The 26134-nt window shown below is 45.8% G+C and overlaps 1 protein-coding gene across 1 annotated transcript; it reads left to right on the forward strand.

The window, feature by feature from the left end:
• Positions 1–350: 350 nt before the first annotated feature.
• On the forward strand, positions 351–26134 carry LOC139232810 (uncharacterized). The gene is made up of 19 exons (XM_070863304.1): positions 351–475; positions 2829–2906; positions 5370–5549; positions 6540–6636; positions 8003–8223; positions 9087–9237; positions 11254–11468; positions 12713–12833; positions 15519–15724; positions 16302–16425; positions 17289–17458; positions 18382–18479; positions 18919–19043; positions 19158–19202; positions 21406–21592; positions 22664–22799; positions 23397–23493; positions 25006–25110; positions 26025–26134. Exons 1-19 carry the CDS (start codon positions 410–412, stop codon positions 26132–26134), a joined length of 2532 nt encoding a protein of 843 aa, XP_070719405.1. The 5' UTR covers positions 351–409.

Here is a 26134-nt window from a genome sequence, read left to right on the forward strand (position 1 = left end):
AACCTGTACATATTGTATCTAGGTATAAACAAGTGAATCTATTTTTCCTTGGTCTTGCACTTCTCATTGTCTATTCTATTTGGAAGGCCTTGTATTTCATTTCCTACCTTTATTTGGTGGGCCTGGTGCTGTCCATGGTTAATCTGCCCCTGAATGCAGGTGATGCCTATATCCAGAGTGCATCGAAAAGACTCCACTATTGGACCCTGTAATGTTCCAAGTTGATCACTACCAAATGGTTCCCTGTTGAACTAATGGTGTTTGTCAGTTGTATAGGTGCAGTACACTCTCCATGCTCATTCTGATCTCTTGTTTTTTTTTTTAGAACGATGAGACCTTTTCCCTAAACTTTCATCTAAATGTGGAGAACCAGTTTGTTCCTGGTCTGTTCTCCAGTTATATTTTTCCCATGACCTGTGGACTTGAATACCAGTGGAGTTCCCGGGAGATAGTTTGTGAAGAGAACTACATGGAGGTAACTATTCAATGAATCCACTTCAGTACCGGGGGCGGGGGGTTGATTTTCAGGTCCTCTGCGCTGTTTTGTGGAGCAATGGTGAGGTCACCGGTGATCTCTGGTCCGGTTTAACAGCAGCACGGAGCAGTACCGCCCAGAAGAGCTGTGCCCAGTGTTGCAACACCAGTGCTAGTTCTAACTCTTGCCTGACCCATATGCCCCAGTGTAATCGGGCAGTCTGACCTATACTGACTGCAGAGGTAAGTAATGAAAGGGTCAGTGTGAATTTTTTTTGTTGTGGTGGGAATGGTTTTTGTGGGGGTTTTCCCCAGGCACATCTGAGCACTCCCAGCTCTTCAGCTTGTGAATTTCCCATGCTAATGCCCCAAGAGGCTTACAACACCTCCCTCAGTGCTGCCCCCTCATGATTTTGGGAGTGGTAATGGTAGCAGGGCGATAAAGTTTGTATTGTCTAAGCATTCTAGTAATGACTCCATGGTAAGGTATTGTACTTGAACTGTGGTGACCTTAGTCCATTGCAGCTCCTGAGTGAGGGTGCAGCACAGTGAGTTCCCCTTTTATACCTGGTTACCTGTTGCATACAGGTGACTCCTAGGTCTCCACCAGTTGCACCCTCTGGTGGTACAGGCATAGTATATACAGTGAAGATACATCCTGTAGTCTTGTATAACTACATTGAGTGCACAGGGTATATAATATACATGAGTTTGGGCCTTGGTCAACTGTCCAATGTTGTTGACTGAGGCCCAAACTTTATCACCCCGCCACCATTACCAATCCCCCAAATCATGAGCCTAAAATTCAGCCCCTTGAGTTCAGCTTGCAATGACCTCGTATAAATACGACTACATGTCCTGCAACAAAGAGTGCTCTGATTTCCCATGTGCTATTGGGCACTTGAATACAGAAGCATCTAAGAACAAGCAGGGGGGAAGAAACTAAATAAATTAGCTGGGTTGAAGCCTCACACTATCTCCAGTGGTTCTATATCATTTTATTCAGTCACTAATGTCACACTGCTACATATCACATGGTTTTTATAGAGCCTGTCTATCCTGCCTGCTGGCTCATGCCCTCAACAACCAATAACACACACTGGTTTTGGAAACTCTGCAGTGGAACACAAAAAGGAGAAAAATTGCAACTTGCAATGGTCAGAATTTTAACTTGGCCCAACTGCTCCATGCTGGGGTTTATGCTCCACACAAGCCTCCTCCCACCCCCTCCATCTCTCTCTGTATATGGTTCTATTCCTCCCTCACATACTTGTATAGCTTCCCCTTAAATGCATCTCTGCTATTTGCCTCAAGCACTCTAGTAGCAAGTTTCACTAAGATTTCTCCTGAATTCCCCATTGGATTTATTGGGAGCTCTCCTGTATTCATGCCCCCTAGGTCTGGTCCCTTCCCACCCCAGCACAACTGGAAACATCCGCCTACCCTAATGAACCCATTCATAATTTTGAAGACTGATTGGGTCACCCTTTTTCTCAGCTCCAGCCAGTTCAGTCTTTTCCCCAATGGGTATAACTTTAGTTCTGATCATGAGTAAATATTTGCACCTTCTCCAGTGCCTCTATCCTTAACTTCTGGCAATTGGCACAGCCAGGTCTCTAATCAAAGACCACGTTCTCCTTGCTATCCCCTCCTTGCATAGAATACAAGAGCAGGGAGGTTGTACTTGAACTGTGTAAAAATACTGATTTAGGCCACAGCTGGAATACTGCATGCAGTTTGTTACATTACAGGAAGGATATGATTGCATTGGCGAGGGTACAAAAGAAATTTACAAGGATGTTGGGAGTGGAGAATCTAAGCTGAGGACAGATTGGATAGGCTGGGTTGGTTTTCATTGTAACAGAAGAGGCTGAGGGCGACCTCTGTATAAAATTGAGGGGCCTGAATATAGTCGATAGAAAGAGCTTATTTCCCTTGGCAGAGGGGTCAACAACCCAGGGGGCATAAATTTAAAGTAATTGGTAGGCTGAGGGGAAGTTCCTTCACCGAGTTGAGGGTCTGGGACTCACTGCCTGAAAGGGTGGTAGAGGCAGAAACCCTCACCACATTTAAAAAGTACTTGAAGTGCCGTAACCTGCAGGGCTACGGACCGAGAGCTGGAAAGTGGGATTAGGCTGGGTGGCTCTTTGTCGGCCGGTGCGGACACGATGGGCCGAAATGGCCTCCTTCCGCGCTGTAAATTTCATTGATATAAAATCCCTCACTTTGACGTTTGGTTCATTGTTCCTCACAATGTGGACAGCTTCATGACCGTACCGTAGGCAACGTCTAAGGGTGCAGAAATACTAAGCGGTTGCCTTGACGTCATGGTCACTGACTTCTGTTTCCAATAGGTTTCGGTTCGGAGACTGTTTCCTGGCATTGCTGAAGAACAAATGGAGATGGAGGACTGGGAAGCTGTTATACCGGCAGTAAGTACATGTCTGGCCCTCTGTCACCTTTGTGGTCTCCCTTGTAATGTCGTTTGATCAAGACTGCAGCCAAGACTAGGATTACTTTTGAGTACCATTCAAATTGGGGGATTTCTGTGGAGTCAATGGGCAGAAACTTTAGTGGCAGGAAGGTCAGGAATCAAAGGGCACTGATTTAAAAATCATTGAGGGAGCTTGTGTTCTTAACACAAGGCTGCCCACAGGGAGGTTTAAAGTAAGTGACCTCAGTCTTAAGACACTCCAGTGAGGAACAAGCCTTGGGGGCCAGCTTGTATAGTGCTTCCAAGGATGCTGGGATCCCTTGGGACTTCAGGGGATGCACTCCCTGGTGGCAGAACATGGGAGTGCATGCTTTACAGATACACAAGAGCTGAAGAATTTTTGATGCAGTGAGTTGTAATGTGGCATTGTGGGCAGTCCCTCTGAATTGAGGAAGACTTGCTTCCACTCTGAATTCTCAGGTGACTGAACAGTCCAATATGGGAATTACAGTCTCTGTCACAGGTGGGACAGACAGTGGTTGAAGGAAAGGGTGGGTGGGGAGTCTGGTTTGCCGCATGCTCCTTCCGCTGCCTGCGCTTGCTTTCTGCATGCTCTCGGCGACGAGACTCGAGGTGCTCAGCGCCCTCCCGGATGCTCTTCCTCCACTGGAGGTGGTCTTTGGCCAGGGACTCCCAGGTGTCGGTGGGATGTTGCATTTTATCGGAGGCTTTGAGGGTGTCCTTGAAACGTTTCCTCTACCCACCTGGGGCTCTCCTGCCATGTAGGAGTTCAGAGTAGAGCGCTTGCTTTGGGAGTCTTGTCTGTATTGTACTATTGGTGGAAGCAGATTCAATAGTAACTTTCAAAAGGGAATTTCATATAATTAAAGAAAAATGTGCAGGGAGTAGGATTAAGTGGATGGCTCTTGAGATGGTGTGATGGGCCAAATGGCTTCCCTTCTGTTCTATGATCAGTAAGCAAAATCCAGAACCTGCTTTTGCAGATAAAGGATAAGGAACTTTGTCCTTCCTTACCATTTTAATACTGTCTCTACTCCAAAATCCCCTAAAACTTGGGATTGGGGGGAAACCAGTCTGCACCTAACAAATCGCAATGTACTAGCTCAAATGTAAGCCGTTCCTCATAGAATCACGGAAGGAGGCCATTCGGCCCATGTCCGCACCGGCCAACAAAGCCACCCAGCCTAATCCCACTTTCAAGCTCTGGGTCCGTAGCCCTGCAGGTTACGGCACTTCAGGCGCACATCCAAGTACTTTTTAAATGTGGTGAGGGTTTCTGCCTCTACCACCCTTTCAGGCAGTGAGTTCCAGACCCCCACCACCCTCTGGGTGAAGACATTTCTCCACAAACCCCCTCTAAACCTCCTACCGATTACTTTCAATCTATGCCCCCTGGTTGTTGACCCCCTCTGCTAAGGGAAATAGGTCTGTCCTATCCACTCTATCCAGGCCCCTCATCATTTTATACACTTCAATGAGGCCTCTCCTCAGCCTCCTCTGTTCCAAAGAAAACAACCCCAGCCTATCCAATCTTTCCTCATTGCTAAAATTCTCCAGTCCTGGTAAATTTCCTCTGTACCCTCTCCAGTGCAATCACATCTTTCCTGTAATGTGGTGACCAGAACTGCACGCAATACTCCAGCTGTGGTCTAACTTGTGTTTTATACAGTTCAAGCATAACCCCCCTGCTCTTGTATTCTATGCCTCAGCTAAAAGGCAAGTATTCCATTTTATACAGTTGAGGGGCAGAAACTGACAGCAGTGGATTTGAAAAACCAAGGTCCATGCTGCTGGATTTCAGCCACTATATATTGTCCAGATCTTTGCTCCCATAGGATGGTACCCAGTGTCTTGACTTCCTCAGCTCATCTGCTGCTGAAGCCCTCATCCATGCCTTTGTTACCTCTAGACTTGATTATTCCAACACACTCTTGGCTGGCCTCCCACATTCTACCCTACATAAACTAGAGGTGATCCAAAACTCAGCTGCCCCGTGTACTAACTTGCACTGAGTCCCACTCATCCATCACCTCTGTGCTCGCTGACTGTCATTGGTTCCTGGTTAAGCAATGCCTTGCTTTCAAAATTCTCATCCTTGTGTTCAAATCCCTCCATGGCCCTTGCCCCTCCATCTCTAATCTCCTCCAGCCCTACAACCCACCCAGAGATCTGCATTCCTCCAATTCTGCTCTTGCGTATCTCTGATTTTATAATTGCTCAACCATCTGTGGCCTGGGCCCCAAGCTCTAGAATGCCCTGCCTAAACCTCTCTGCCTCTTTCCTCCTTGAAGATGCTCCTTAAAACATACCTCTTTGACCAAACTTTTGGTCACCTGCCCTAATTTCTACATGTGGCTCAGTGTCAAATTTTATATCTCCTGTGAAGCACCTTGGGACATTTGACTATGCTAAAGGGGCTATATAAATACTTGTGTTCCAGGCTCAGGAAGCCGTGACCTCTGTCTGGCAGATTGTATTCCAAGTGAGTGAAGGAGAGAGCATGATGCTCCGGACCATGACCACCACAGAAGCGCACATCCTTGGCTACGGGGTGAACACCACAGCCTCGCGGGTTGTGTTCAGAGCCCCTTACGGGTCCAATGAATCCAGTATTGAAATGGTAAGTGGCATTGGAAACCCCTTAATAGATGGTTCTTTGACCTGTTAAGTGGCACTGTGAACCAGGACTACATCTCTCCAGTGAGCTGATGAAGGAAAAAACCAGATTGCATCCATCTTTAACACAACTGCTGCAATAATTGATTTCACATTCACTATTAACTGGGACTTGATGGCATTGAGGTCTTGGAGAGCTGTGGAAGCTGGGTCATTGAATATTTAAGACCGAGACAGTTTCTTAACCAATAAGGGGTTATGGGGAGCAGGCCGGAAAGTGGACCTGAGTCCATGATCGGATTAAATGGCAGAGCAGGCTCAAGTGGCCATATGGCCTACTCCTAATCTTATTTCTTGGGTTCAGATCTTGTGTAACTACTCCATATAGTGTCTACTATATGCTGAGTTGCATTTATAACCTTTTCAGGATGTCCCAAGTGCTTTACAGCCAATGAAGTACTCTTGGTCTCATCACATGGGAAACACAGGTCAATTTGTGCATGGCAAGCACCCACAGACACCAATGTGATCAGAATCTTCATATTTGAGGGATGAATATTGGCCCAGGGCACCAACCACTCCCCAGCTTCTCCAATAGTTACTGTGGGATCTTTTACATCCACCCAAGGACACAGGGCCTCTGTTAACATCTTGTCCACAAGACAGCACCTCTGGCAGTGTGGCACTCCCTCAGCATTGCACTGGGAGTGTCTGCCTGGATCATGTGCTCCAGTCCCTGGAGTGGGACTTGAACCCACAACCTTCTGGTTCTGAGGTGAGGGTGTGACCCACGGCTGACTACCTGATGTAGTAACTTGGAAGAGCAAAGGACCAGAAAAGTAGGGCCCATAATCTTGACAGCCAATTAACTGAGCTGGCTGTCACTGTCTTAATCATGCCCTGTCAGCCAGGGGAAATGCATCCCAACTGTCTTGTTGAAAGTTTATCAAGTTTACTTTAGTTATACTACACTCTTTTACTTTTTTTCCAAAAGATTGACCACATGCCAGTTGAAAGCATCAAGGCAACAGTATTCTACAAGCAAAGGTGGCTGATTCTGCTAGTTGACAGCTCAACTGCTTGTCCTATTGGTAAGTACATGATCTCCACAGCATCACTGCCTCCTGTACAGGGTATTGGCAAGGCCACACCTGGAGTACTGCATACAGTTTTGGTCTCCATATTTAAGGAAGGATGTGCTGGCATTGGAGGCTGTCCAGAGAAGGTTCACTAGGTTGATTCTGGAGATGAGGGGGTTGACTTGAGGGTAGGTTGAGGCTATACTCATTGGGGTTCAGAAGAATGGGGAGAAACTAAAACTAGGTGACATAGCCTTAGAATAATGGGTTTCCCATTTAAAACTGAGGAATTTCTTGAGGGTTGTAAATCTGTGATTCTCTGCCACAGAGCTGTGGAGGCTGGGTCATTGAATATATTTAAGGCAGGGATTGACAGATTGAGGGAGTAAAGGGTTATGGGGAATGGGCAGGAAGTGGCGCTGAGTCCATGATCAGATCAGCCATGATCTTGAATGGTGGAGCCGGCTCAAGGGGCCAGGTGGCCTACTCACTATTTGTGTTCTGTTCTTAACCTGGTTGCTCTTGAGCTCTGGGATAGTGCAGCCATTCAGCCCATGTCTGCACTAGCTCTTTCGAATGATGCACCTTCCACCACTCATGGTGAAACACTCCCCAAGGCTGGGCTAGTGATTGACCATCCTTGGGTTGTACTAATAATCCAATTCATCCACATTGTGGTGAAATTGCAAAATTTTTTTGAGATTGGGAAATGTTGGTGTTCAGAGGGACATGGATGTCCTTGTACCTTGCAGGTACAGCAAGCAATTAGAGTATGTTGGCCTTTACTCAAAGTCCTCTTATTGCAGGAAGATGTCTTTTACATCAAGCCTTGGTGAGACTTCACCTGAGTATTGTGTACAGTTTCCTTCTCCTTACCGAAGGATATACTTGCCATAGCGGGAGTGCAACAAAGGTTCACCAGACTGATTCCTGGGATGGGGGGATTGTCCTGAGGAGTGAGCAGACTATTTAGAGTTTAAAAGAATGAGGTGATCTCACTGAAACATACCAAATTCTTGCAGGGTAGATGCCAGGAGGATGTTTTCCCCTGTCTGGGCAGTCTTGAACCAGGGGTCAGTTTCCAACTAAGGGGTCAGCCATTTAGGACTGATGAGGAATTTCTTCACTCAGTGTGGTAAATCTTTGGAATTCTCTGCCCCAGAGGGCTGTGGAGGCAGATTGAATGAAGGGATACGGGGATATTGAGAAAGTGGGTTTGAGGTTTCTAAGATCAGCCATGAGCTTCAATAGTGGAGCAGGTTCAAGGGTCAAATGGCTGCCTCCTGCTCCTAATTGTTCATTGCTTTGAGCTCCCCTCCCCCCCCACAGATTTGTAGCTGCTATCGATGACTGAACTCCCTTGAATATTCTCTCCCAGGTCCTGCTATTTTGAAGGACAACCAGCTAGTGTGGACCACCCCAAGGGTTTTGACACCAGTGGTGTTCCCTGCCAACATCACCATGGACATACTGGCCATGGGAGTCGATGGAAAATTTCTGGATGACAAGACTGTGGAAAAGAGGGGATACGAGCTGTACGTCAACAAATCTGTGATTGGCATCACCATCCCAGTTGGAGCAGAAGGCGGCTTGAGCAAGGTAGGTGGCCTAAAGCCATTGACCATCCTGGCTTGAGCAATAAATGCTTTAGGCTGCCCTGTTAATCATTGCCGGGTCAAAATCCTGGAGCTCCCTCCCTAACAGTGTTATGGGAGCACCTTCACCACATGGTTCAAGAAGGCAGCTCACTACCACCTTGAGGGCAATTGGGGATGGGCAACAAATGCCAGCCTTGCCAGCAATACCCACATCAAATGAATGATAAGAGCATCTTCAGCTTGACTTGTAGAATTGGCTTAAATGGTCATCCAATCGACTAGTCCCTTCCATTGTAATCATAGGCAGTCCCTTGAAATGGTGACTTGCTTCCACACTAAAAAAGATGAGTTCACAGGTGTTCCAATGAGGGCCTAATATTCCAGGTCCCCAAACTACATTCTGAAGGGTGGAGGATGCTTGTGTGTGGATTTTAATGTGGGATAGACACAGGCTTGACTGATCGAGGCCTTGGTCCAGTGATGAGGGTTAACCAGGACAACTGGAGACCTGCTCTGCTGCACGGACCCAGTGCACGCACATCAGTGTGGGCTAGCCCATGCTGCCCCGGGCCCTGATCATGTTCCTCTATCTCTCCACTCCTTCGCCCCCACCTCTCTGCTCCTGCTGTACCTGCCCTCGCTCCAATCAGCGACCTGGACCTTGACATCCTTCTTTGTTGCTGTTGCCCTCTTGCACCAGCTCTTGCTGTACCTTGCCATGGTATGCCACCACACTGCCCATGGTCACTGCTCCTCTTATGGCCCTGACCTGCCACTCATTATCTTGGCCACATGCTAATTGGTTCATCCTTTGTATGATTGGGGTGGAGTGCTTTGCTAATGAGTTTTCTCTTCCCCCTCCAGAGTCACATGATGAACAACACCTATGGAATCATTTACAGCATTCACCTGCTTCTGGAGCATCAGTGGTTGGACCACCTTCAGGAGCTGACTCAGCACCGAGTCTTCCGTCTAACATCTACTCCCTTCATCCCGAAAGTTCCATCTGTTGTCGGTGAGTGTTGCTCTAGTGACAGAATCCGCTAGTATTTGTTGGGCATTTAGTGGCCAGTCTCTTGTCTAAGGACCTGCCTAAAACACACCCTCTGACCTCTTGCTGTAAAACACTTTGGGATGTCTTGAAGTGTAGTCACTGTTGTAATGTGGGAAACGCAGCAGCCAATTTGTGCACAGCAAGCTCCCACACCTGGGTCCTTGTGCATGTAACACCCAAGTTAGTATGCAGGTACAGCAAGTGATCAGGAAGGCAAATGGAATGTTGGCCTTTATTACAAAGGAGATGGTGTGTAAAAGCAGAGGTCCTGCTACAACTGTACAGGGTATTGGTGGGGCTACACCTGGAATACTATGTACAGTTTTGGTCTCCATATTTAAGGAAGGATACACTTGCACTGGAGGCAGCTCAGATGAGGGTTGACTTAAGATAGGTGGGCCTATACACAAGTTCAGAAGAATGAGGATCTTGGATAATGGGGGGGCTTGACAAGGTAGATGCAGAAAGTATTTCCACTCATGGGGAAACTAAAACTAGGACATAGTCTCAGAATAAGGTCACCCATTTAAAATAAATGAGGAATTTCTTGAGGGTTGTAAATCTGTGGAATTCTCTGCCCCAGAGAGCTGTGGAGGCTGGGTCATTGAATATATATTTAAGGCTGAGCAAGACAGATTTTTGAACAATAAGGGGTTATGGGGGGCAGGCAGGGGAGTGGACCTGAGTCCATGATCAGATCAGCCATGATCTTACTAAATGGCAGAGCAGGCTCAAGGGGCTGAATGGCTGACTCCTGCTCCTATGTCTTGTAATGATCAGGTTACCATGCATTATTGGTGTTGGTTGAGGGATAATAGTGGCCTGGGATATTTGGGTGAGCTCTTGGCAATAGTGCCATGGGAAGTCTTGCATATACCTGAGGGGACGAGACTGGGTCTAACATCTCATCCAAAACACCAGCTAGACCACAGCTGGAGTACTGCATGCAATTCTGGTCACTGCATTACAGGCAAGGTGTGACTGCACCAGAGGGTAGAGATTTATGTGAATGTTGCCTGGACTAGAGAATTTTAGCTGAGGAAAGATTGGATAGGCTGGGGTTGTTTTCTTTGAAACAGGAGGCTGAGATTTAATTGAGGTATGAATAGTGGATTGGACTGTTCCCTTGGCAGAGGAGTCAACAACCAGGAGCCATAGATTTTAAAGTAATTGGTTGAAGTTTGAGGGGAAATCTTCACCCAGAGGGTGGTGGGGGTTTGGAACTCACTGCCTGAGGGTGGTAGAGGCAGAAACCCTCACCACATTTAAAAAGTACTTGGATGTGCACCTGAAGTACCATAACCTGCAGGGCTACAGACCAAGAGCTAGAAAGTGGGATAAGGCTGGGTGGCTTGGCTGGCAGACACAATGGGCTGAATGGCCTCCTTCAGTGCTGTCAATTTCTGATGTATGAAGAGGTGGTACCTCAGTGCTACCTCAGTACTGACAAGTGTTGGCTGGGTTTTATGCTCTCGGGCTTGAACTCCTAAGTACCTGACTCTGGACAAGAGTGCAAGCCACAAAGGGCTTCAGCAATGCACCCGACTCCATTTGTTTCTTGACTGAATGGGATTGGGTTAGAAGTTCCCCCCTCCCTGTATCCCAGTGAGACTCCTTCCTCTGGGGAAGGCAATCTATTGTCTAAGCACACTTGTCATGACTCCATGGTAAGGTATTGTACTTGCACTGTGGTGACCTTAGTCCATTTATTACAGTTCCTGAATGAGGGTACAGTATGGTAAACTCTTTTATACCTGGTTACCTGTTGTGTAACTGACCCCTAGGTCTCCACCAGTTGCACCCTCTAGTGGTACAATTGTAGAGTGAAGGTACATTAGTCTTGTGTAACTGTACATTGAGTGTACAGGAGTATACTTGTACATACAACACCAACATTTGAAACGAGTTGGTTGGCAGTGCTATCGAGCATTAAAAATAAAATTGTGTATTTGACATGTATCGTGTTTTTTCCCCAAGATACTGATGTGTCGCATCCAAAGGAACATTTCAACATCACAGTGGGTCCATTCCTTCCAGATGTGGAGCTGGTGTCTGTTACAGTAGGGAAGAAGAATCTGACATTGGATGACCTGAAAACACATGGTTATGATATTCACACCATCATCTATCCCAATGGCACCATAGGGTTCATCATAGTGGTTGATGTTGGAGCACCTCTCATAGACCAGCAGGTATGCTCCAATCCCAACACCTGATTGGGTGGTGCCTTGATCTTCAACTGATCCAATACCAAGTGTTGTAGGGGAGGCTTCCATATTCAGTTTCAAATGATATATCCTTGCTGTCCATCTCTGGCACCATCCCATCAACATTTGCCTAGTTGGGAGGAGGGGAGGCTCCCATATTCAGTTTAAAAAGACTCTCTCATTTATATAGTGCCTTTCACAACCACCAGATGTCTCAAAGCACTTTACAGCCAATGAAATACTTTTGGAGTGTAATGTGGGAAACACAGCAGCCAATTTGCACACAGCAAGCTCCCACAACCAGCTATCGCTGCTCATTATCACATTATCTGAGGGATAGATTTTTGTTCTGTGCTCAAGTCCCTGGAGTGACACTTAAACCCACAACCTTCTGACTCCAAGACACATGTGCTACCCACAGCACAGTTGGTAATAATACATCTCTGGTTCCATCTCTGCAGCAATTCTATTGAGATTTGCCTTGTGCAAAAGACAAGGTTGAATTTTGCTTGAGGGGGAAAATTGGACTTTTAAATTATTTTTAACACTGACCCTGCAGTTGGTACATAACCAGATGCTAATCCATCTTCCACACCCCAAGCTCTTGACTTTATTTAAAAAAAAAAAAAGTTGCCACATTACTATGCTGGCTGAGATCTAGAGACACGTTCCATCTCCTGGCACATGGTGCTTGGGCACCCTCATCTTGGTTGATTTTGGTATATAATTATCAACTTCTCTATAGTGCTGCTTACTTTATTCCTTGGCTAATTACAGATGGGAAGCCTTAGTGCCAGCTGTGGGTAACTCTTGCCTGAGTCAGAAGGTTGTGGGTTTGAGTCCCACTCCAGGGACTTGAGCACATAAATCCAGGCTGATGCCCCCAGTGCTGAGGGAGTGCTACACTGTCAAGAGATGTTAAACTGAGTCACTGACTGCCCTCAGGTGATGTAAAAGATCCCATTGCACTATTTCAAAGAGTTATCCCTGGTGTCCTGGCCAATATGTATCCCTCGATCAATGTAACAAAACATTATCTGGTCATCACATTGCTGTGCGTGGAAGCTTGCTGTGCACAGGTTGGCTGCCATGTTTCCTACATTACAACAGTGACGACACACCAAAAAATGTACTTTGGCTGTAAAGTGCTTTGGGACATCTGTTAGTCATGAAGGACATTTTTTTTAAACTGTTTCATTTTTTAAACTTTTTTAAACTCTTTTCCCTAGTATCTCTACGATGACATCAGAAGATACACTCTAAACCTGACTCTAATCTTCAAAATAGTACCAGAACCAGATGAGGTCTTCACTGTCCCACTGGTGATAACAGTCAATGTGCATGATGTTGGTGAGTAAGCTTGGCTTGTCTCCAAATATGGATACCATTATTCTTTAGGCAAGTCCACTGACAACACTGGGGCTTATTTCTAGAACTGAAGAGTAGGGAAGCTATGCTGAACCTGTATCTAACCTTGGTTAGACTAGAGTACTGCACATAGTGCTGGTCACCATATTATAAAGGATAGAGGCACTGGAAGGTGCAAAGATTTACAAGGATGATACCAGAAATGCAGGAAATATCAAAAGGATGAACCGGCTGAGGGGTGAACTTATAGAGGTTTTTAAAATTGAGGTTTTGATGGTGGGTAGAGAATGTTTCCACTTGTGGGAGAGCTTAACTAGAGGCCATCAATATAAGATAGTCAAGAAATTCAATGGGGAATTGGGGTAAAGCAGTTTCTTCCAGTGTACAAGTGGTCAGGAACTGGAAGAAACTTCTGCAGGGAGTGGTTAAGGCAAATAGCAGAGATTCCTTGAAGGTCAGTCAGATGAGTACTGAAGAATGCTGTTGGGGTTGATTGGTACTCAATGAAACTGAGTAGTGTGTACAATGAGCAAGTGTGACCTTGGCTCTAAAACTTGTGCAGGTACCTCATGGATGGCCTGCTTGTATACTGTGCTCCCAAGGGATGCAGGGATCCCTTGGGACTCCAACAGGTAGGCCCTCTGGTGGTCAGGTGATGCAGGTTACAAGGTGAAATAAATAACATTGATGTAGGGTAGGAGGCTCTTTTGCAGCATGGCTCACGTGTGCAGTAAATGCTATAATTGTCGTAGAATTGTGGAAAGGTTTACAAGCATAGAAGGATATTTGGCCCGTGCTGACTCTCGGCAGTCCCACTCCCCCACCTGTTTCCTGTAGCCCTGCAAATTTTCCTCCTGATGCTTATCCAACTCCCTGTTGACAGAAGCCATTGAGTCTGCTACCACCATCCTGCCGGGCAGTGCATTCCAGATCCTAACCACTCTCTATACTTTTCTTGTTGCCTTTGGTTCTTTGCCAATCCCAAATCTGTGTCCTCTGGTTCTTGACCTTTCCACCAATGGGAACAGTCTCCATCTACTGTTCAGACACCTCGCTTTTTGAACACTTATCAAATTTCCACCACCCTCTCTGTTCCAAGGAGAACAACCTCTGCTGCTCCAGTCTATCCACGTAACAAGTCCCTCATCCCTGGAATCATTGTTTCTGCACCCTCGAAGGCCCTCACCATTCCTAAAAGTGCAGTGCCCAGAATTGGACACAGTACTCCAGCTGGGGCCAATGCCAGTGGTTCTCAGACTGGGGTCTACACACTCTGATATGTAGAGGGATCTGCAAATTAAATTGCCTGTCTGTTTCATAAAACAGTTTCTAACCAGAGACCACTTCAATAACAATACATTAAATGTTAGTACTAATAATCCCCTCCACCAACAGCTAAGCACCTCCACCCACACATTGGCTCAAAACTCCTAGGAACAGATTCACCACTTATTGGTTCTTTGACACATGCAACATGCTAACATCTGGTTTGTGGAGAATAGCATTGTAGTTAACAATTGGTTAAACCCAACCTAGTTTTAATGATTTGCTTCATGGGTTCTTTGTTTAATAGCAATGTGTTGCTATGGATTCTTAAGATGCCATTGTTGTCTCTAGACTTGACTATTCCACTGCACTCCTGGCTGGCCTCCCACATTCTCCTGTGTAAACTAGGTGATCCAAAACTCAACTGCCCCAAGTCCTGCTCACCCATCTCTTCTTCCCTCCCCCCCCCCCCTGCTGTGCTTGCTGCCCCATGTCCCAACTCAGTCTTGCTCACCACTCTGTGCTCACTGACCTACATTGGCTCCCGGTTAAGCAATGTCTCAATTCTTTATAAATCCCTCCATGGTTTTTCCCCTCCTCCTCCAGCCCCACAACCCCCCCCCTTCCCCTGAGATCTCTGCACTCTAATTCTGCCCTCTTGAGCATCCCTGGTCACTCGACCAATTGGTGGCTGTGCCTTCTGTTGCCTGGGCCCCAAGCTTGAACTCCCTACATAAACCTCTCTACCCCTCTTTCAATACTCTTAAAACCTACCTGTGACCCAGTTTTTGGTGACCTGTACTCATTTCTCCAGCTTGGTCAAACTTTATCTCGTAATATTCCTGGTGAAGCACCTTGGGATATTTCACTAACTTTTCTATAGCACCTTTTTATAATACCAGTTCACCCACTAGGATCACAACTGCATACCTCATCATTGGATGACTTCTACCCAACTGACTGGGGTTTTATTGAGTCTCAAACATCACATGAGCCACTCAATGCAACAACTCTGCAAACCTGTGAGCATATTCATGGGTGCATACAGTACATCAGTAGAAACCATTCTGGAGTGCATCTATCTTGATTGTAATACACATCAATCTATAAAATGATCCCACCTCTTCCCTGGAGAGCCTCAATTGGATAAAGTTGCCATTCATTTACAGGCATCCTGGTCTACCAACTCTAGTGAGGAGCAGGCATATCCATCTGACATGTAAATAATCATAAGCATTATTAAATACTCAAGGCAGTGCTTTCATATTGTATACATGGGAATCCATGATTACAAATCCACTTGAAAGGGGTCCTTCAACTTAAGATGAGAACCAACATTTGAGGTTCTCCCACTCTGGCTTGGTCGGCTATCTAGAACTAATCTGCCTTTCTCTTTTTCAGTGTTGCCTGTCATGGTGAGCTACTGTGGAGATGACGCACTCTACCTACTGCTGACACATGGCAATCTGGATCGCTACTGGCTACCTTATGTTGCCGATGAGCTCCTTACTTTTGAACTCGCTCGCAAGTACGGATATGCGACCATGGACAATGGCACTGTCTTTTCCTTGGCGGTTCCCCTTTCCTCGCCAGGAGTTGTTCATGAGGTACTTTTTTTTTGGCCTCCAATACCAAGTACACTCGGGACATGTCTCACTCAACACTCGTACAATTTAGGATCACTGGTCAGATACCCAAAGGGTCTTCAGAGTTGTAAGGCATTTTATTAAGCAAGTGAGTTCAAATATAGTCAAACGCGCACAATCTGGGTAGATGTATGACCATGATAAGTAGCTGGTACTAGTCCTGATGACAGCTGGTGGCACAAACAGTTCTTTGCACCATCTGCCCTAAAATGCCTGAGGTTGTTTTTTTCAGGGGTGCCTGGTATAGGATATTGGCAGGACCATTTAACCTACATGTTGAGTTTTTTGTCTCCACTGAGACCTTCACATCCTCAAGGTTGGAATCACAGGCCATTCTTGACCTGCTGATGTTTGGAGCTGTCTTAGTTATTTACATTCAAGCTGCTTTAGCTATTGCACTGGAAGCAATCTTCAATTCTAACACCAGTCTGCAGAGACTTTTTGGTCTCTGTTATTTCTTCCAATTCACAATTTCTTATGCACTTGCCTGCACCTCTCTTGGCTGACTGTCTAATTGTCCTCCCCCAATCTCTTTCAGGAAATTTCCCTCCATGAAGTGCAATGCAGGGTTGACTTCAGTCTGAAGGATAACCAGACCTTGGAGGTGTACAGCAGCTTCACCATGCGCTGTACCTTCTCCGTCACACAGGAGGAATTGTTGGGTAAGGATCATGGACAAGATTCAGATTGTCACACCTTGGGCAGTCCATATTAAGTGCTCATGAAAATCTAGTTAAATTGTCCAAGGTTTGTTGGGGTTGAAGTTCTTGCACCTTTCTCCCTCCATCCAACTTTGACTTGCAGCATGAAAGCTGTCATCACTTCTATTGTGGCTCGCTTTTTTTTAATCTGCTTGCAATACATCTAGAAACCCTAAATTCTAACTTGGATTAGGTAACCAAATGCAACATCATTGCATTGACTATGTTGAACTGAACATGTACCTTAAAGAGCTGTACACCACCCAATTCTTGTAACTTGTTTGATCAGTCTGGCTTGTGCCAATCAAAGGAGCATTGGAACTTGACTATTCCAACACCTGGCTGGCTTCATTCTACCCTACATAAACTAGCAGTGATCCAAAACTCTGCGAGTTAGGACATGGGCTGCCAAGTCCTGGTCACTAACCTACATTAGCTCCTGGTTAAGCAATGCCTTGCTTTACAAATCCCTCACCCCCTCCCTACCTCTAATCTCCTCCAGCCCCTACCAGACATCTGCCCTCTTGAGAATCCCTGATTATAATCACTCAACTATCGGTGGCCGTGCCTTCTGTTGCTGCACCCCAAGCTCTGGAACTCCCTACCTAAACCCCTCTGCCTCTAACTCTTGTCTCCAAGACACTCCTTAAAACCTATCCCTTTGACCAAGCTTTTGGTCACCTACCCTAATTTCTCCTTGTGCAGCTTGGTGTCAAATTGTTTTCAGAATACTCCTGTGAAGTGCCTTGTTAAAGGACTTGTATAAATACAAGTTATACTAGCATTACTCCTAGTAACCTTTCCAATATGATTCTTCTTTCCAGTGTGTTTTCAAAATGGTACTGTTGCTGTCACAATCAAATCCACACAAACACTTCCTGACATTGATATTAGTAAGCTGGTGCTCAGAGATCCAACCTGTGGCCCCAAGGAACAGGATGGAATGAAGGCGCTCTTCGTGTTCGATATCAACTCATGTGGAACCATTGGGAGGGTAAATGATCTTTCTATGTAGCAACTGCTCTTGAAGGGGGCCCTCAATCACTAAATAGAGGGAGTGAACTAGCCAGACTCTATCCTAGGCAACTAGGAATGGGCAATTTGGCCAATCCCAGTCTTGGAAGTGGAGTCACATGTCAGCCAGACCAGTCCAGGCTAACTAGTTCCATTCTCTGAAGGACAGTGAACCAGTTGCATTTTTTACTATTCACATCAGTTCCATCCCACAAATTTACCAGATTTCTTGAATTCTAATTCAGCTTGGCATAGGGTTTGAACACTACTTCTTGGTTTGCTAATTCAGTACTGTTATATCGCAAAGCAATGTGATTACTTACTGGCCTTGGTCTCTTCTGACTCGAGTGCCAGCACAGCATGGGAGGCCTGCTTGTATGTAGTGCTCCCAAGGGATGCTGGGATCCCTTGGGACTCCAACAGATGTGCCCTCTGGTGGCAGTAGAATGCTGGTTACAAGGTGTTGCATACATAAGTACCATGAAGCATATGATTGAGGGGGGTTTGATAGGGTAGATGGGAATCAAGAACCAGGGGGCATAGTTTCAGAATAAGGCGTCACCCATTTAAGACGCAGAGGAATTTTTTTGTCATGGATCTTTGGAATTCTTTGCCCCAGAGAGCTGGAGGCTGGGTCACTGAATATATTTAAGGCAGAGGGATAGATTTTTGAGCAAAAAGAGTTGAGGGTTATGGGGGGCAGGGAAGTGGAGCAGAATCTATAATCAGATCAGCCATGATTGAATGGCAGAGCAGGCTCAAGGGGCCAAATGGCTGACTCCTGCTCCTATTATAATGCTAAGCCATTGCCCATTTTAAGCTAGCAATAAATACCCTGCATGCTTTGACCTCTGAATAGTCCTGGACTATAACCATCTAAATGTATGGCATTTTCTCTTCCAGATCATGAAAGACTTCATCATTTATGAAAATGAAATCTCTTACCCAAGTGAGAGAATCCCACTTGACCTCCCTGTAATAACCAGAGATCCAAACTTCAGGTAAGGTTGTGGTATTTGTGTAAACTCGAGAGACGGCTATCTTCAGAATCCTCCGAGGAGGACTAGTTCACTCACTCGGCAGGCTGAGTTTAGTATAATGGGAGGCAGTGATGCAGCTCAACATTATGGGGTTACTAACACTAATGCACCTCATTGGCTGGAGGGAGACTGTGTAATCTCAACTGCTGGCATTGGAAGCTTTGTGTACCAGATGCTCTTATCCAGGGACTACCATGTGTAGCACTCATGGTGCAATGAGTGACCTTGGCTCCTTTTTTTAATTAAACTCCAGTGCTGGTACAGCATGGGAGGCCTGCTTGTATAGTGCTCCCAAGGGATGCTGGGATCTCTTGGATTCCAACAGGTAGGGCCCTCTGGTGTGATACAAGTTGCCATGGGTTACATACATAACATGGACCTCTTTTTGTCTCTGGGTTAGGTTGACCATCCTGTGTCGATACCCAGTCAACGATACTTTGAGCATCCGCACCCGATTTGGTCATCTCCCTGCTGGATTCCAGCAAGTGCCTGCAAGCGTGTCTGTGATTAGGCAAACTTTGAAAAGTAAGTGACTTGCAAGCTAATTTGGGATCAACATTAAAGGCATTTGATAAAAGCAAAGCTGCAACCAGTAATTGTCCAACTTACAGCAGCATCATTATTCTCTTTCCTCCCTAGGTAGAGCGATGAAGGGTCTAGATCTGCATGTGAGACTGGCAAGAGGTATTGGACTTGTTCTAATCTGATTGTAGCAGGAAATTTCCTGCTACGGCTTCTCTTCCTGTCCCCGCATCGTTGCCTCATGTCCCCCAAGGATCTATCCTCAGCCACCTCCTATTTCTCCTCTACATGCTGCCCCTTGGCAACATCTGCAAACAGCGTCAGTTTCCACATGTACACTGACGACACCCAGCTCTACCTCACCACCACTTCTCTTGCCCCCCTCCACGGTCTCTAAATTGACATACTGCTTGGCCCACATCCAGTTCTAGATGAACAAATATTCTCCAATTGAATATTGGGAAGGCCAAAGCCATTGTTTTCAGTCCCCACAAACTGCATTCCCTAGCCACTGCCTCCATCCCTCTCTCCAACTCCTGTCTGAGGCTGAAACACTTTCTGCAATAGTTTCATATTTGACCCTGAAATGAAGCTTCTGACCACATCCACAGCATAACTAAGACCGCCTATTTCCACCTCTGTAGCACCTTTCATCTTCTCTCTCCCACCCACCCCCCAAACCTCAGCTCATCTGCTATTGAAACCCTCATCCATGCCTGTTACCTCTAGACTTGATTATTCCAACACACTCTTGGCTGGCCTCCCATATTCTAACCTACATAAACCTAGAAGTGATCGAAAACTTCACTGCCCTGTGTCCTAACTCCGTCCCACTCCCATCACTCCGTGCTCACTGACCTACATTGGCTTCCCTGTGAAGTGCCTTGAGACACTTCACTACATTGAAGGCACTATATAAATACAAGTTGTTGGTACAGGTGCCACATTTAAACTCTGGACAGAGGCTGTTCCAGGTTTTTCCAGACTTTTGATTGTGTTCTGACATCCCAAATCCAGAGCCCAAGTTTGGGTATTTCCAGATTTTGGAACGTCGGGGGAATTCCCACCAGGGCTGTTTCATCCAGCCCTGCCAAGAAGGTTGTCTGGCTGGTGGAGACAGGTCGACTGGCCTGGATTCCAGAACATTTTGCAGATTCCAGCTGACCCTACCAACAGTCTCGATTCTGGACTCCAGATTCTCGACACTGCACCTGTAGTTGCTTAACACTTGTATAAGTACCTTGGGTTAGAACAGCACTTGTGGCCAAACACTACAAACGCAGTTGTGGAATAACTTAGTAATACACCAGAATAGGTTCTGGATTGGCCACTGGTGGTTCCATGCAATTAGCTGCTAATTGAGACCATTCACTGCCAATAACCACCTCCATTTGATTGATGTAGGGCTGAACGCATTAAGTTGCAAGATTGTAGATTCCTGCCCAAAGAGTGACTCCTTTTTATTTTTAATTACAAAACCAATAGGAGCAAGAATCAGCCATTTGGCTCCTCACTCTTACTCAGCTCCACTTCCCTGCTCACTCTCCATAAACCCCTGACTCCCTTGCCATTCAAAAATATCTCTACCTTAAATTGAATGACCCAACCTCCACAGTTCTCTAGAGCAGAGAGTTCCACACATTCACAACCCTCAGAAATTCCTCCATCTCAGTTCTAAATGGGCGGCCCCTTATTCTGAAACTATGCCCCTAGTTCTAGATTCTCCCATGAGGGGAAACATCCTCCATCTGCCCCTCTCGCCCCCTCAGAATCTTGTATATTTCAATAAGATCACCTCTCTCATTCTTGACTCCTCCAATGAGTAATGGCCCAACCTTCAAACACCCCTTTCCCCCCCCCCCACATCATGGGAATCAACTGTAAACCTTTGTAACTGCTTCCAATGCAAGTATTTCCTTCCTTAAATGAGACTTAAGCTGTATGCAGTCTAATGTACTTGTGAATGAATCCATGAGTCAGTGTTGTACTCAAACTGTAGTGACCTTGGTCCTTCATGACTTGAGTAAAGCACAAGCATGGTGGCTCCCCTTTTATACAGCCCCTGCCACCAGGGCAGGAAACCCCAGTTGCCCCCTCTAGTGGTGCCAGCATATGTAGTGTAAACCTTAGTACATCAGGTAACATCTTATGCAATCACACAGGGACTAGAGTACATATAGTCTGCAAATAGAAGTCTCCAATACCTTGTACAGTTGTAGCAGGACTTCCCTGCTTTTATACTCTAGCCATAATTTGTCACATGGACTCCAGTGAAGCATAGTATTGGGCAAGATGAAGAGAAAATTAGGAGACTGGTACCTAAATGCAGTCTGTTCTCCATGCTTTTGTTGGCTTCTTTTACTAGATCTATCCTACACCAGCTTCTATCAGAATCAAGACTACCCAATACCTGTCCATGTGACCCAACCACTCTACTTTGAGATCAAGCTGGTCTACAAGAACCCCAGAGCCGAATTGTTTTTGGAGAACTGCTGGGCAACTGGCTCAGCGGAGATGTCCGGGCAGCCACAATGGGACATCATTGTAGATGGGTAAGTCAAATATTAAATGGCAGCTGCCAGGGCCAATGGGAACATTCCTGTTCTCAATGGATTCTTGCACAAATGCTGTGTAAGCCAAACTCTTGGTGCTAAATCTGCTCCCATAGGCTATATTCCATGAAAGTAAGACTTTCTCTCTACAGTGCCTTTCACAACTGCCAGACATCTCCAGTGCTTTACAGCCAATGAAATGCTTTTGTAACGTGGCAAATGCAGCAGCCAACTTGTGCATGGCAAGCTCTCACAAATAGCAATATGATGACCTAGATAATCTTGTGGATTGAGGGATAATTATTGGTACCAGGACACCAAGGATAATTCCCCTGCTCTTTTTCACAATAGTGACCATGGCTCTTTTGTCCACCTGAGAGCAGACTGGGCCTCTGGTCAACATCTCTGAGCCTCTGGTCAACATCTCTGACAGACGGCACCTCTGCACTGGGAGTGTCTGCCTAGGTTGTGCTCAATTTCCTGACTCTTAGGCAAGTGTGCTACCCACTGAGCCACAGCTGGATAAACTTCAGAATGGAGATTTTCCACTGGCTGGAGGAACCTACTGAAATAGCTATTCAAATGGGGCCTTGGTGCCAACCTTGTGTCTTCTGGGGTTGACTTTTCAAACTATGAAGCTAGTTTTGTTCACTAATGTAGAAGCTATGGAGTTGTTGCACTGTGGCTTGGCCAGTCACATGATCAGACTCCATAAAACCCCAGTTAATTGAGTTCAGGTTCTCCACATTGAGACGTGCAGTTGTGAGCCCAGTGGATGAACTAGTTGAGTTTTGTTCAACCTTTGCTAATAAACCAGCTAGTTCCTTACAGCAAATGTAGCTCTGAATTCTTAAGCTAAGAACCCATGAAGCAAATACACTAATATCCAAGCCACATTGCTAGAAGTAGTCAAAATCTAAGTGCTCCCACCAGACTCCAAGGGTGAAATGGATCAACCACAACTTGCCTCTTCAAGTTTGATACTGAAGTGAAGTAATTAAGCCAGTCACACCCTTCACTTCACTCCTGGTTGCTTTTAAAATACTAAAGATTTACTCTGTTCCCTCTTAGCTGTGGAAACCACATGGACACCTACATGACTACCTTCCACCCAGTGTTCACTCAGGCTGTGGAGAACCCATTCTCATTGAAGAGGTTTGAAGTGAAGACCCTTGCCTCCAACAATTCTGGTGGATTGGAGGGCCTGGTAAGCAGTGTTGGAGTGGGGTCAGGATATCTTTAAAACTAATATACAAAAGCTAAATACTGCAGATGCTGGAATCCAAAATAAACAAAAATGCTGGAAATCTGGGTCAAGCAGCATCTAGTGCTACCAGTCTATTAAACCCTTTGAGATGTAACATCTTGAAGTGTAAGGGTTTGAGGAGCACTTTACAGCCTTCTGGACTTGAGTTCAACAATTTCAGATCATAACCTCTGCCCATATTCCCTCTTTTTTTTCTTTTCTCTCCTGTAGTGGCTGGTGGTTCTGCCACTTCACACCCCATCTAGACTCATATTTGTTTCCTATTGTGCCGTAACCATTTTGTCTCCTCTCCTGCCTTCCACCCTATCCAGACCTTCCCTTTTGTTCATTCCCCTGCCCCCTGCACTTCCTTAACCTGTTACATCTCAAACATTCCCAGTTCTGACAGGTCATCAACCTGAAACATTAACTGTTTCTCTCTCTCTCTCCTCAGATGCTACCTGACCCACAGACTTTCAGCACTTTGTTAAAACTATCCATTTGAAATGTGAATCTGTTCATTCCCTTGCAACTGAATGTGATGGTCTTCTCTCCTAGGTGTACTTCCATTGTAATGTAGCAGTCTGTGACTTCAACAACCCTGGGGTGGCTGGTACCTGTGGAAGGAGATGTATCCCTGGCAAGCAGAGAGGAGGTAGTGTTGGTGACCTTTACTATGGTGGTATTAACTACTTCTTTACCACTTTCCCTCTTTTTTTTTTCTTGCTGTTCCAGTTGTCCTATAATTCAACCATCTAGCTATGAACATAAGCAAGAGATGGCCATACAGCCCCTTGAGCCTGCTCTGCCATTCAATAAGATCATGGATGATCCAATTATGGACTCAGTTCCACTTCCCTTCCCACCCCCATAATCCCTTATTCCCTTATTGGTTAAACTGTCTTAAATTTATTCCATGTCCTAGCTTCCACAGCTGAGGCAGCAAATTCCACAGATTTACAACCCTGAAGAAATTCTCATCTGTTTTAAATGGACAGCCCCTTCTAAAATCATGCCCCCTAGTTCTAGTCTCCATCAGTGAAACATTCTCTCTGCATCCACCTTGTCCAGCCCCTCAATCTTGTACATTTCAATACAATCACCTCTCATTCTTTTGAATTCCAATGAGTAGAGGCCCAACCTACTCAACCTTTCCTCATAAGTCAACCCCCTCATCTCCAGAATCAACCGAGTGAACCTTCTCAACTGCCTCCAGTAAGTATATCCTTAAATATGGAAACCAAAATGGCAGTATTTCAGGTGTGGCATCACCAATACCCATAACTGTAGCAAGACTTCCCTGCTTTTATACTCTATCCCCTTTTCAATAAAGGCCAAGTTACCATTGGCCTGCTTGATCACTTGCTGTACCTGCGTACTAACCTTTTGTGTTTCATGCACCAGGTCCCACTGTACTGCAGCACTTTGCATCTTTCTCCATTTAAATAATCTATATCCTAAAATGAACTTTCATGGGTAGAGCTTCCCCTACCTTGAGGGTGAGTTTGGAGGAATAGAAATGGTTAATCCATGCCGTATAGCATCCCATCTGCTGCAGGACTCTGGCTAGGGAGACCTTTCCTGGACCAGCTGGTGAAGAGATCCTTTGTGTTTGCCACCTCTCCTGCATGCATCACATCTCCAGATCTGGATCTTCCTGCTAAATTTTTTTACATAGAAAATAGCTAAGTTTTTTTGTTCATTTTGCAGCCAAGATGGGTAGATGGAGTTGATGCAGATCAGCCATGACTTGATGAAACTAGTTCAAGGGACTGAATGGCCCTTTCTATTCATCATACAGGTTCAACCTCTCTGATCCAGAAACATCTGTGGTTTGGCATCAGTTTGTAGAACTGCTGCTTTGCCTGGGTGGCTTCCTGCACTTCCACAATGTTTGTTTACATCTGGCTTGCAGTCCTGGCTGTGTTCTGCACTATTATTTTGCTCTAATCAGGAGAGCAGTGAGCAGGACTCTACAGGTACTAGTAAGGCTAGGCATGATTATCTAGGGTATATCAGTAGTCATATACTAACCTCCATGGTTCAGAACATTCTCTGGTTTGGCACCAGTCAGGTACCAAGGATGCTGGACCAGAGGTCCAACCTGTGTATCTAAACATTACCCCCGGCATAACCTGACTTGTCAGCTTTTTGTTTTCCCACCCAGGCCGCACAATTAACCATTCTGCCCAGGAGGTTCACAGTGCCGTATCATCAGGACCAATCAACATCCTGAGCCTGGAGCAGCGATCCAATCACAAGACCAGTGACGGTGAGTGAGGCATGAGGTTTGGTTGCTCCTGGCCCTTACATTGCACAGCACTAACATGACATCAGGTTCAACTCTTGCTGGGTGGGATGTATGACCCAGGGGTCCATTCTGAGCTGAATCAAGCCACTGACTGGTGGGGTGAACTGCCTACTTCAGCCAACCTCTCTCATAGCTGTTTAATGTTGCTGAGGCAACAATTGCTGCATTTTAAGTGAGTGGCTATCTGATTTTTTTTTTTTTTTGGAGGGTTCTCTGGTTGTCTGAACTTTGGTTCTACTGGGTTCTTTGCCTTGTGTTCAGTGAAATTGGGCCCACCTACCAAGTGTCTGGATATTGAGGCTTCTACTTGACTAGCTCAATGTGGCCTTTCATGTAAAAATTGGTTTTATGCCCTTTCCTACATGGGTCTGAGGTTTTCAGTCCAACCTCATGCTTTAAGATGGTTCCTGAGGTTCAGCCAGTCAGTTAACTTGTTCCCTTATTGTAAACAGCAATGCCACAGTAGTCCACTGGGTGGAGCAATAGTTACAAGTGGAAACTGCCCAAGTTATTCTATAAATGTTCCACAATTTGCTACCATTTCACCATGAGGCTTGTAGGTCATAGTCCACTCTGATTCTGAGTTGCTTTAGCAGCTACATCCATATCAGGGACCTCTTCCCTGTAACATACAATGATGGCCAGGTAAATACCCTCTGGCCTATCCAGCTTGTGCCTCTCCATTGTAACACTATTGTCTCCTTCCCCACAACCATGTGATCGGAGGCCAATTGCAAATTGTCTTTGTCCCTCCAGTTCACTCTGGTCCAGAATTACCAATTGATTCCTTTCTCTCATGACCAGTTTTTTTTTTTTACAGCCAAGTTTTTGTTGAATTCTGGTCTCTAACCTCACCTATTGTCTTCTTCTTCCAGGGACCCATTGGAAGTTGTCCTGGGTAGTGTTGTTGGCTGTTGGTGCGGCTGTGGTCTGCAGTGTTGCACTTCTGGCTGTGGTGTATACTGTTAAATCCCGAAGACGCTGA

The sequence above is a fragment of the Pristiophorus japonicus genome, chromosome 20 (genome assembly GCF_044704955.1).
Source record: "Pristiophorus japonicus isolate sPriJap1 chromosome 20, sPriJap1.hap1, whole genome shotgun sequence".
NCBI classification, from domain to species: domain Eukaryota; kingdom Metazoa; phylum Chordata; class Chondrichthyes; family Pristiophoridae; genus Pristiophorus; species Pristiophorus japonicus.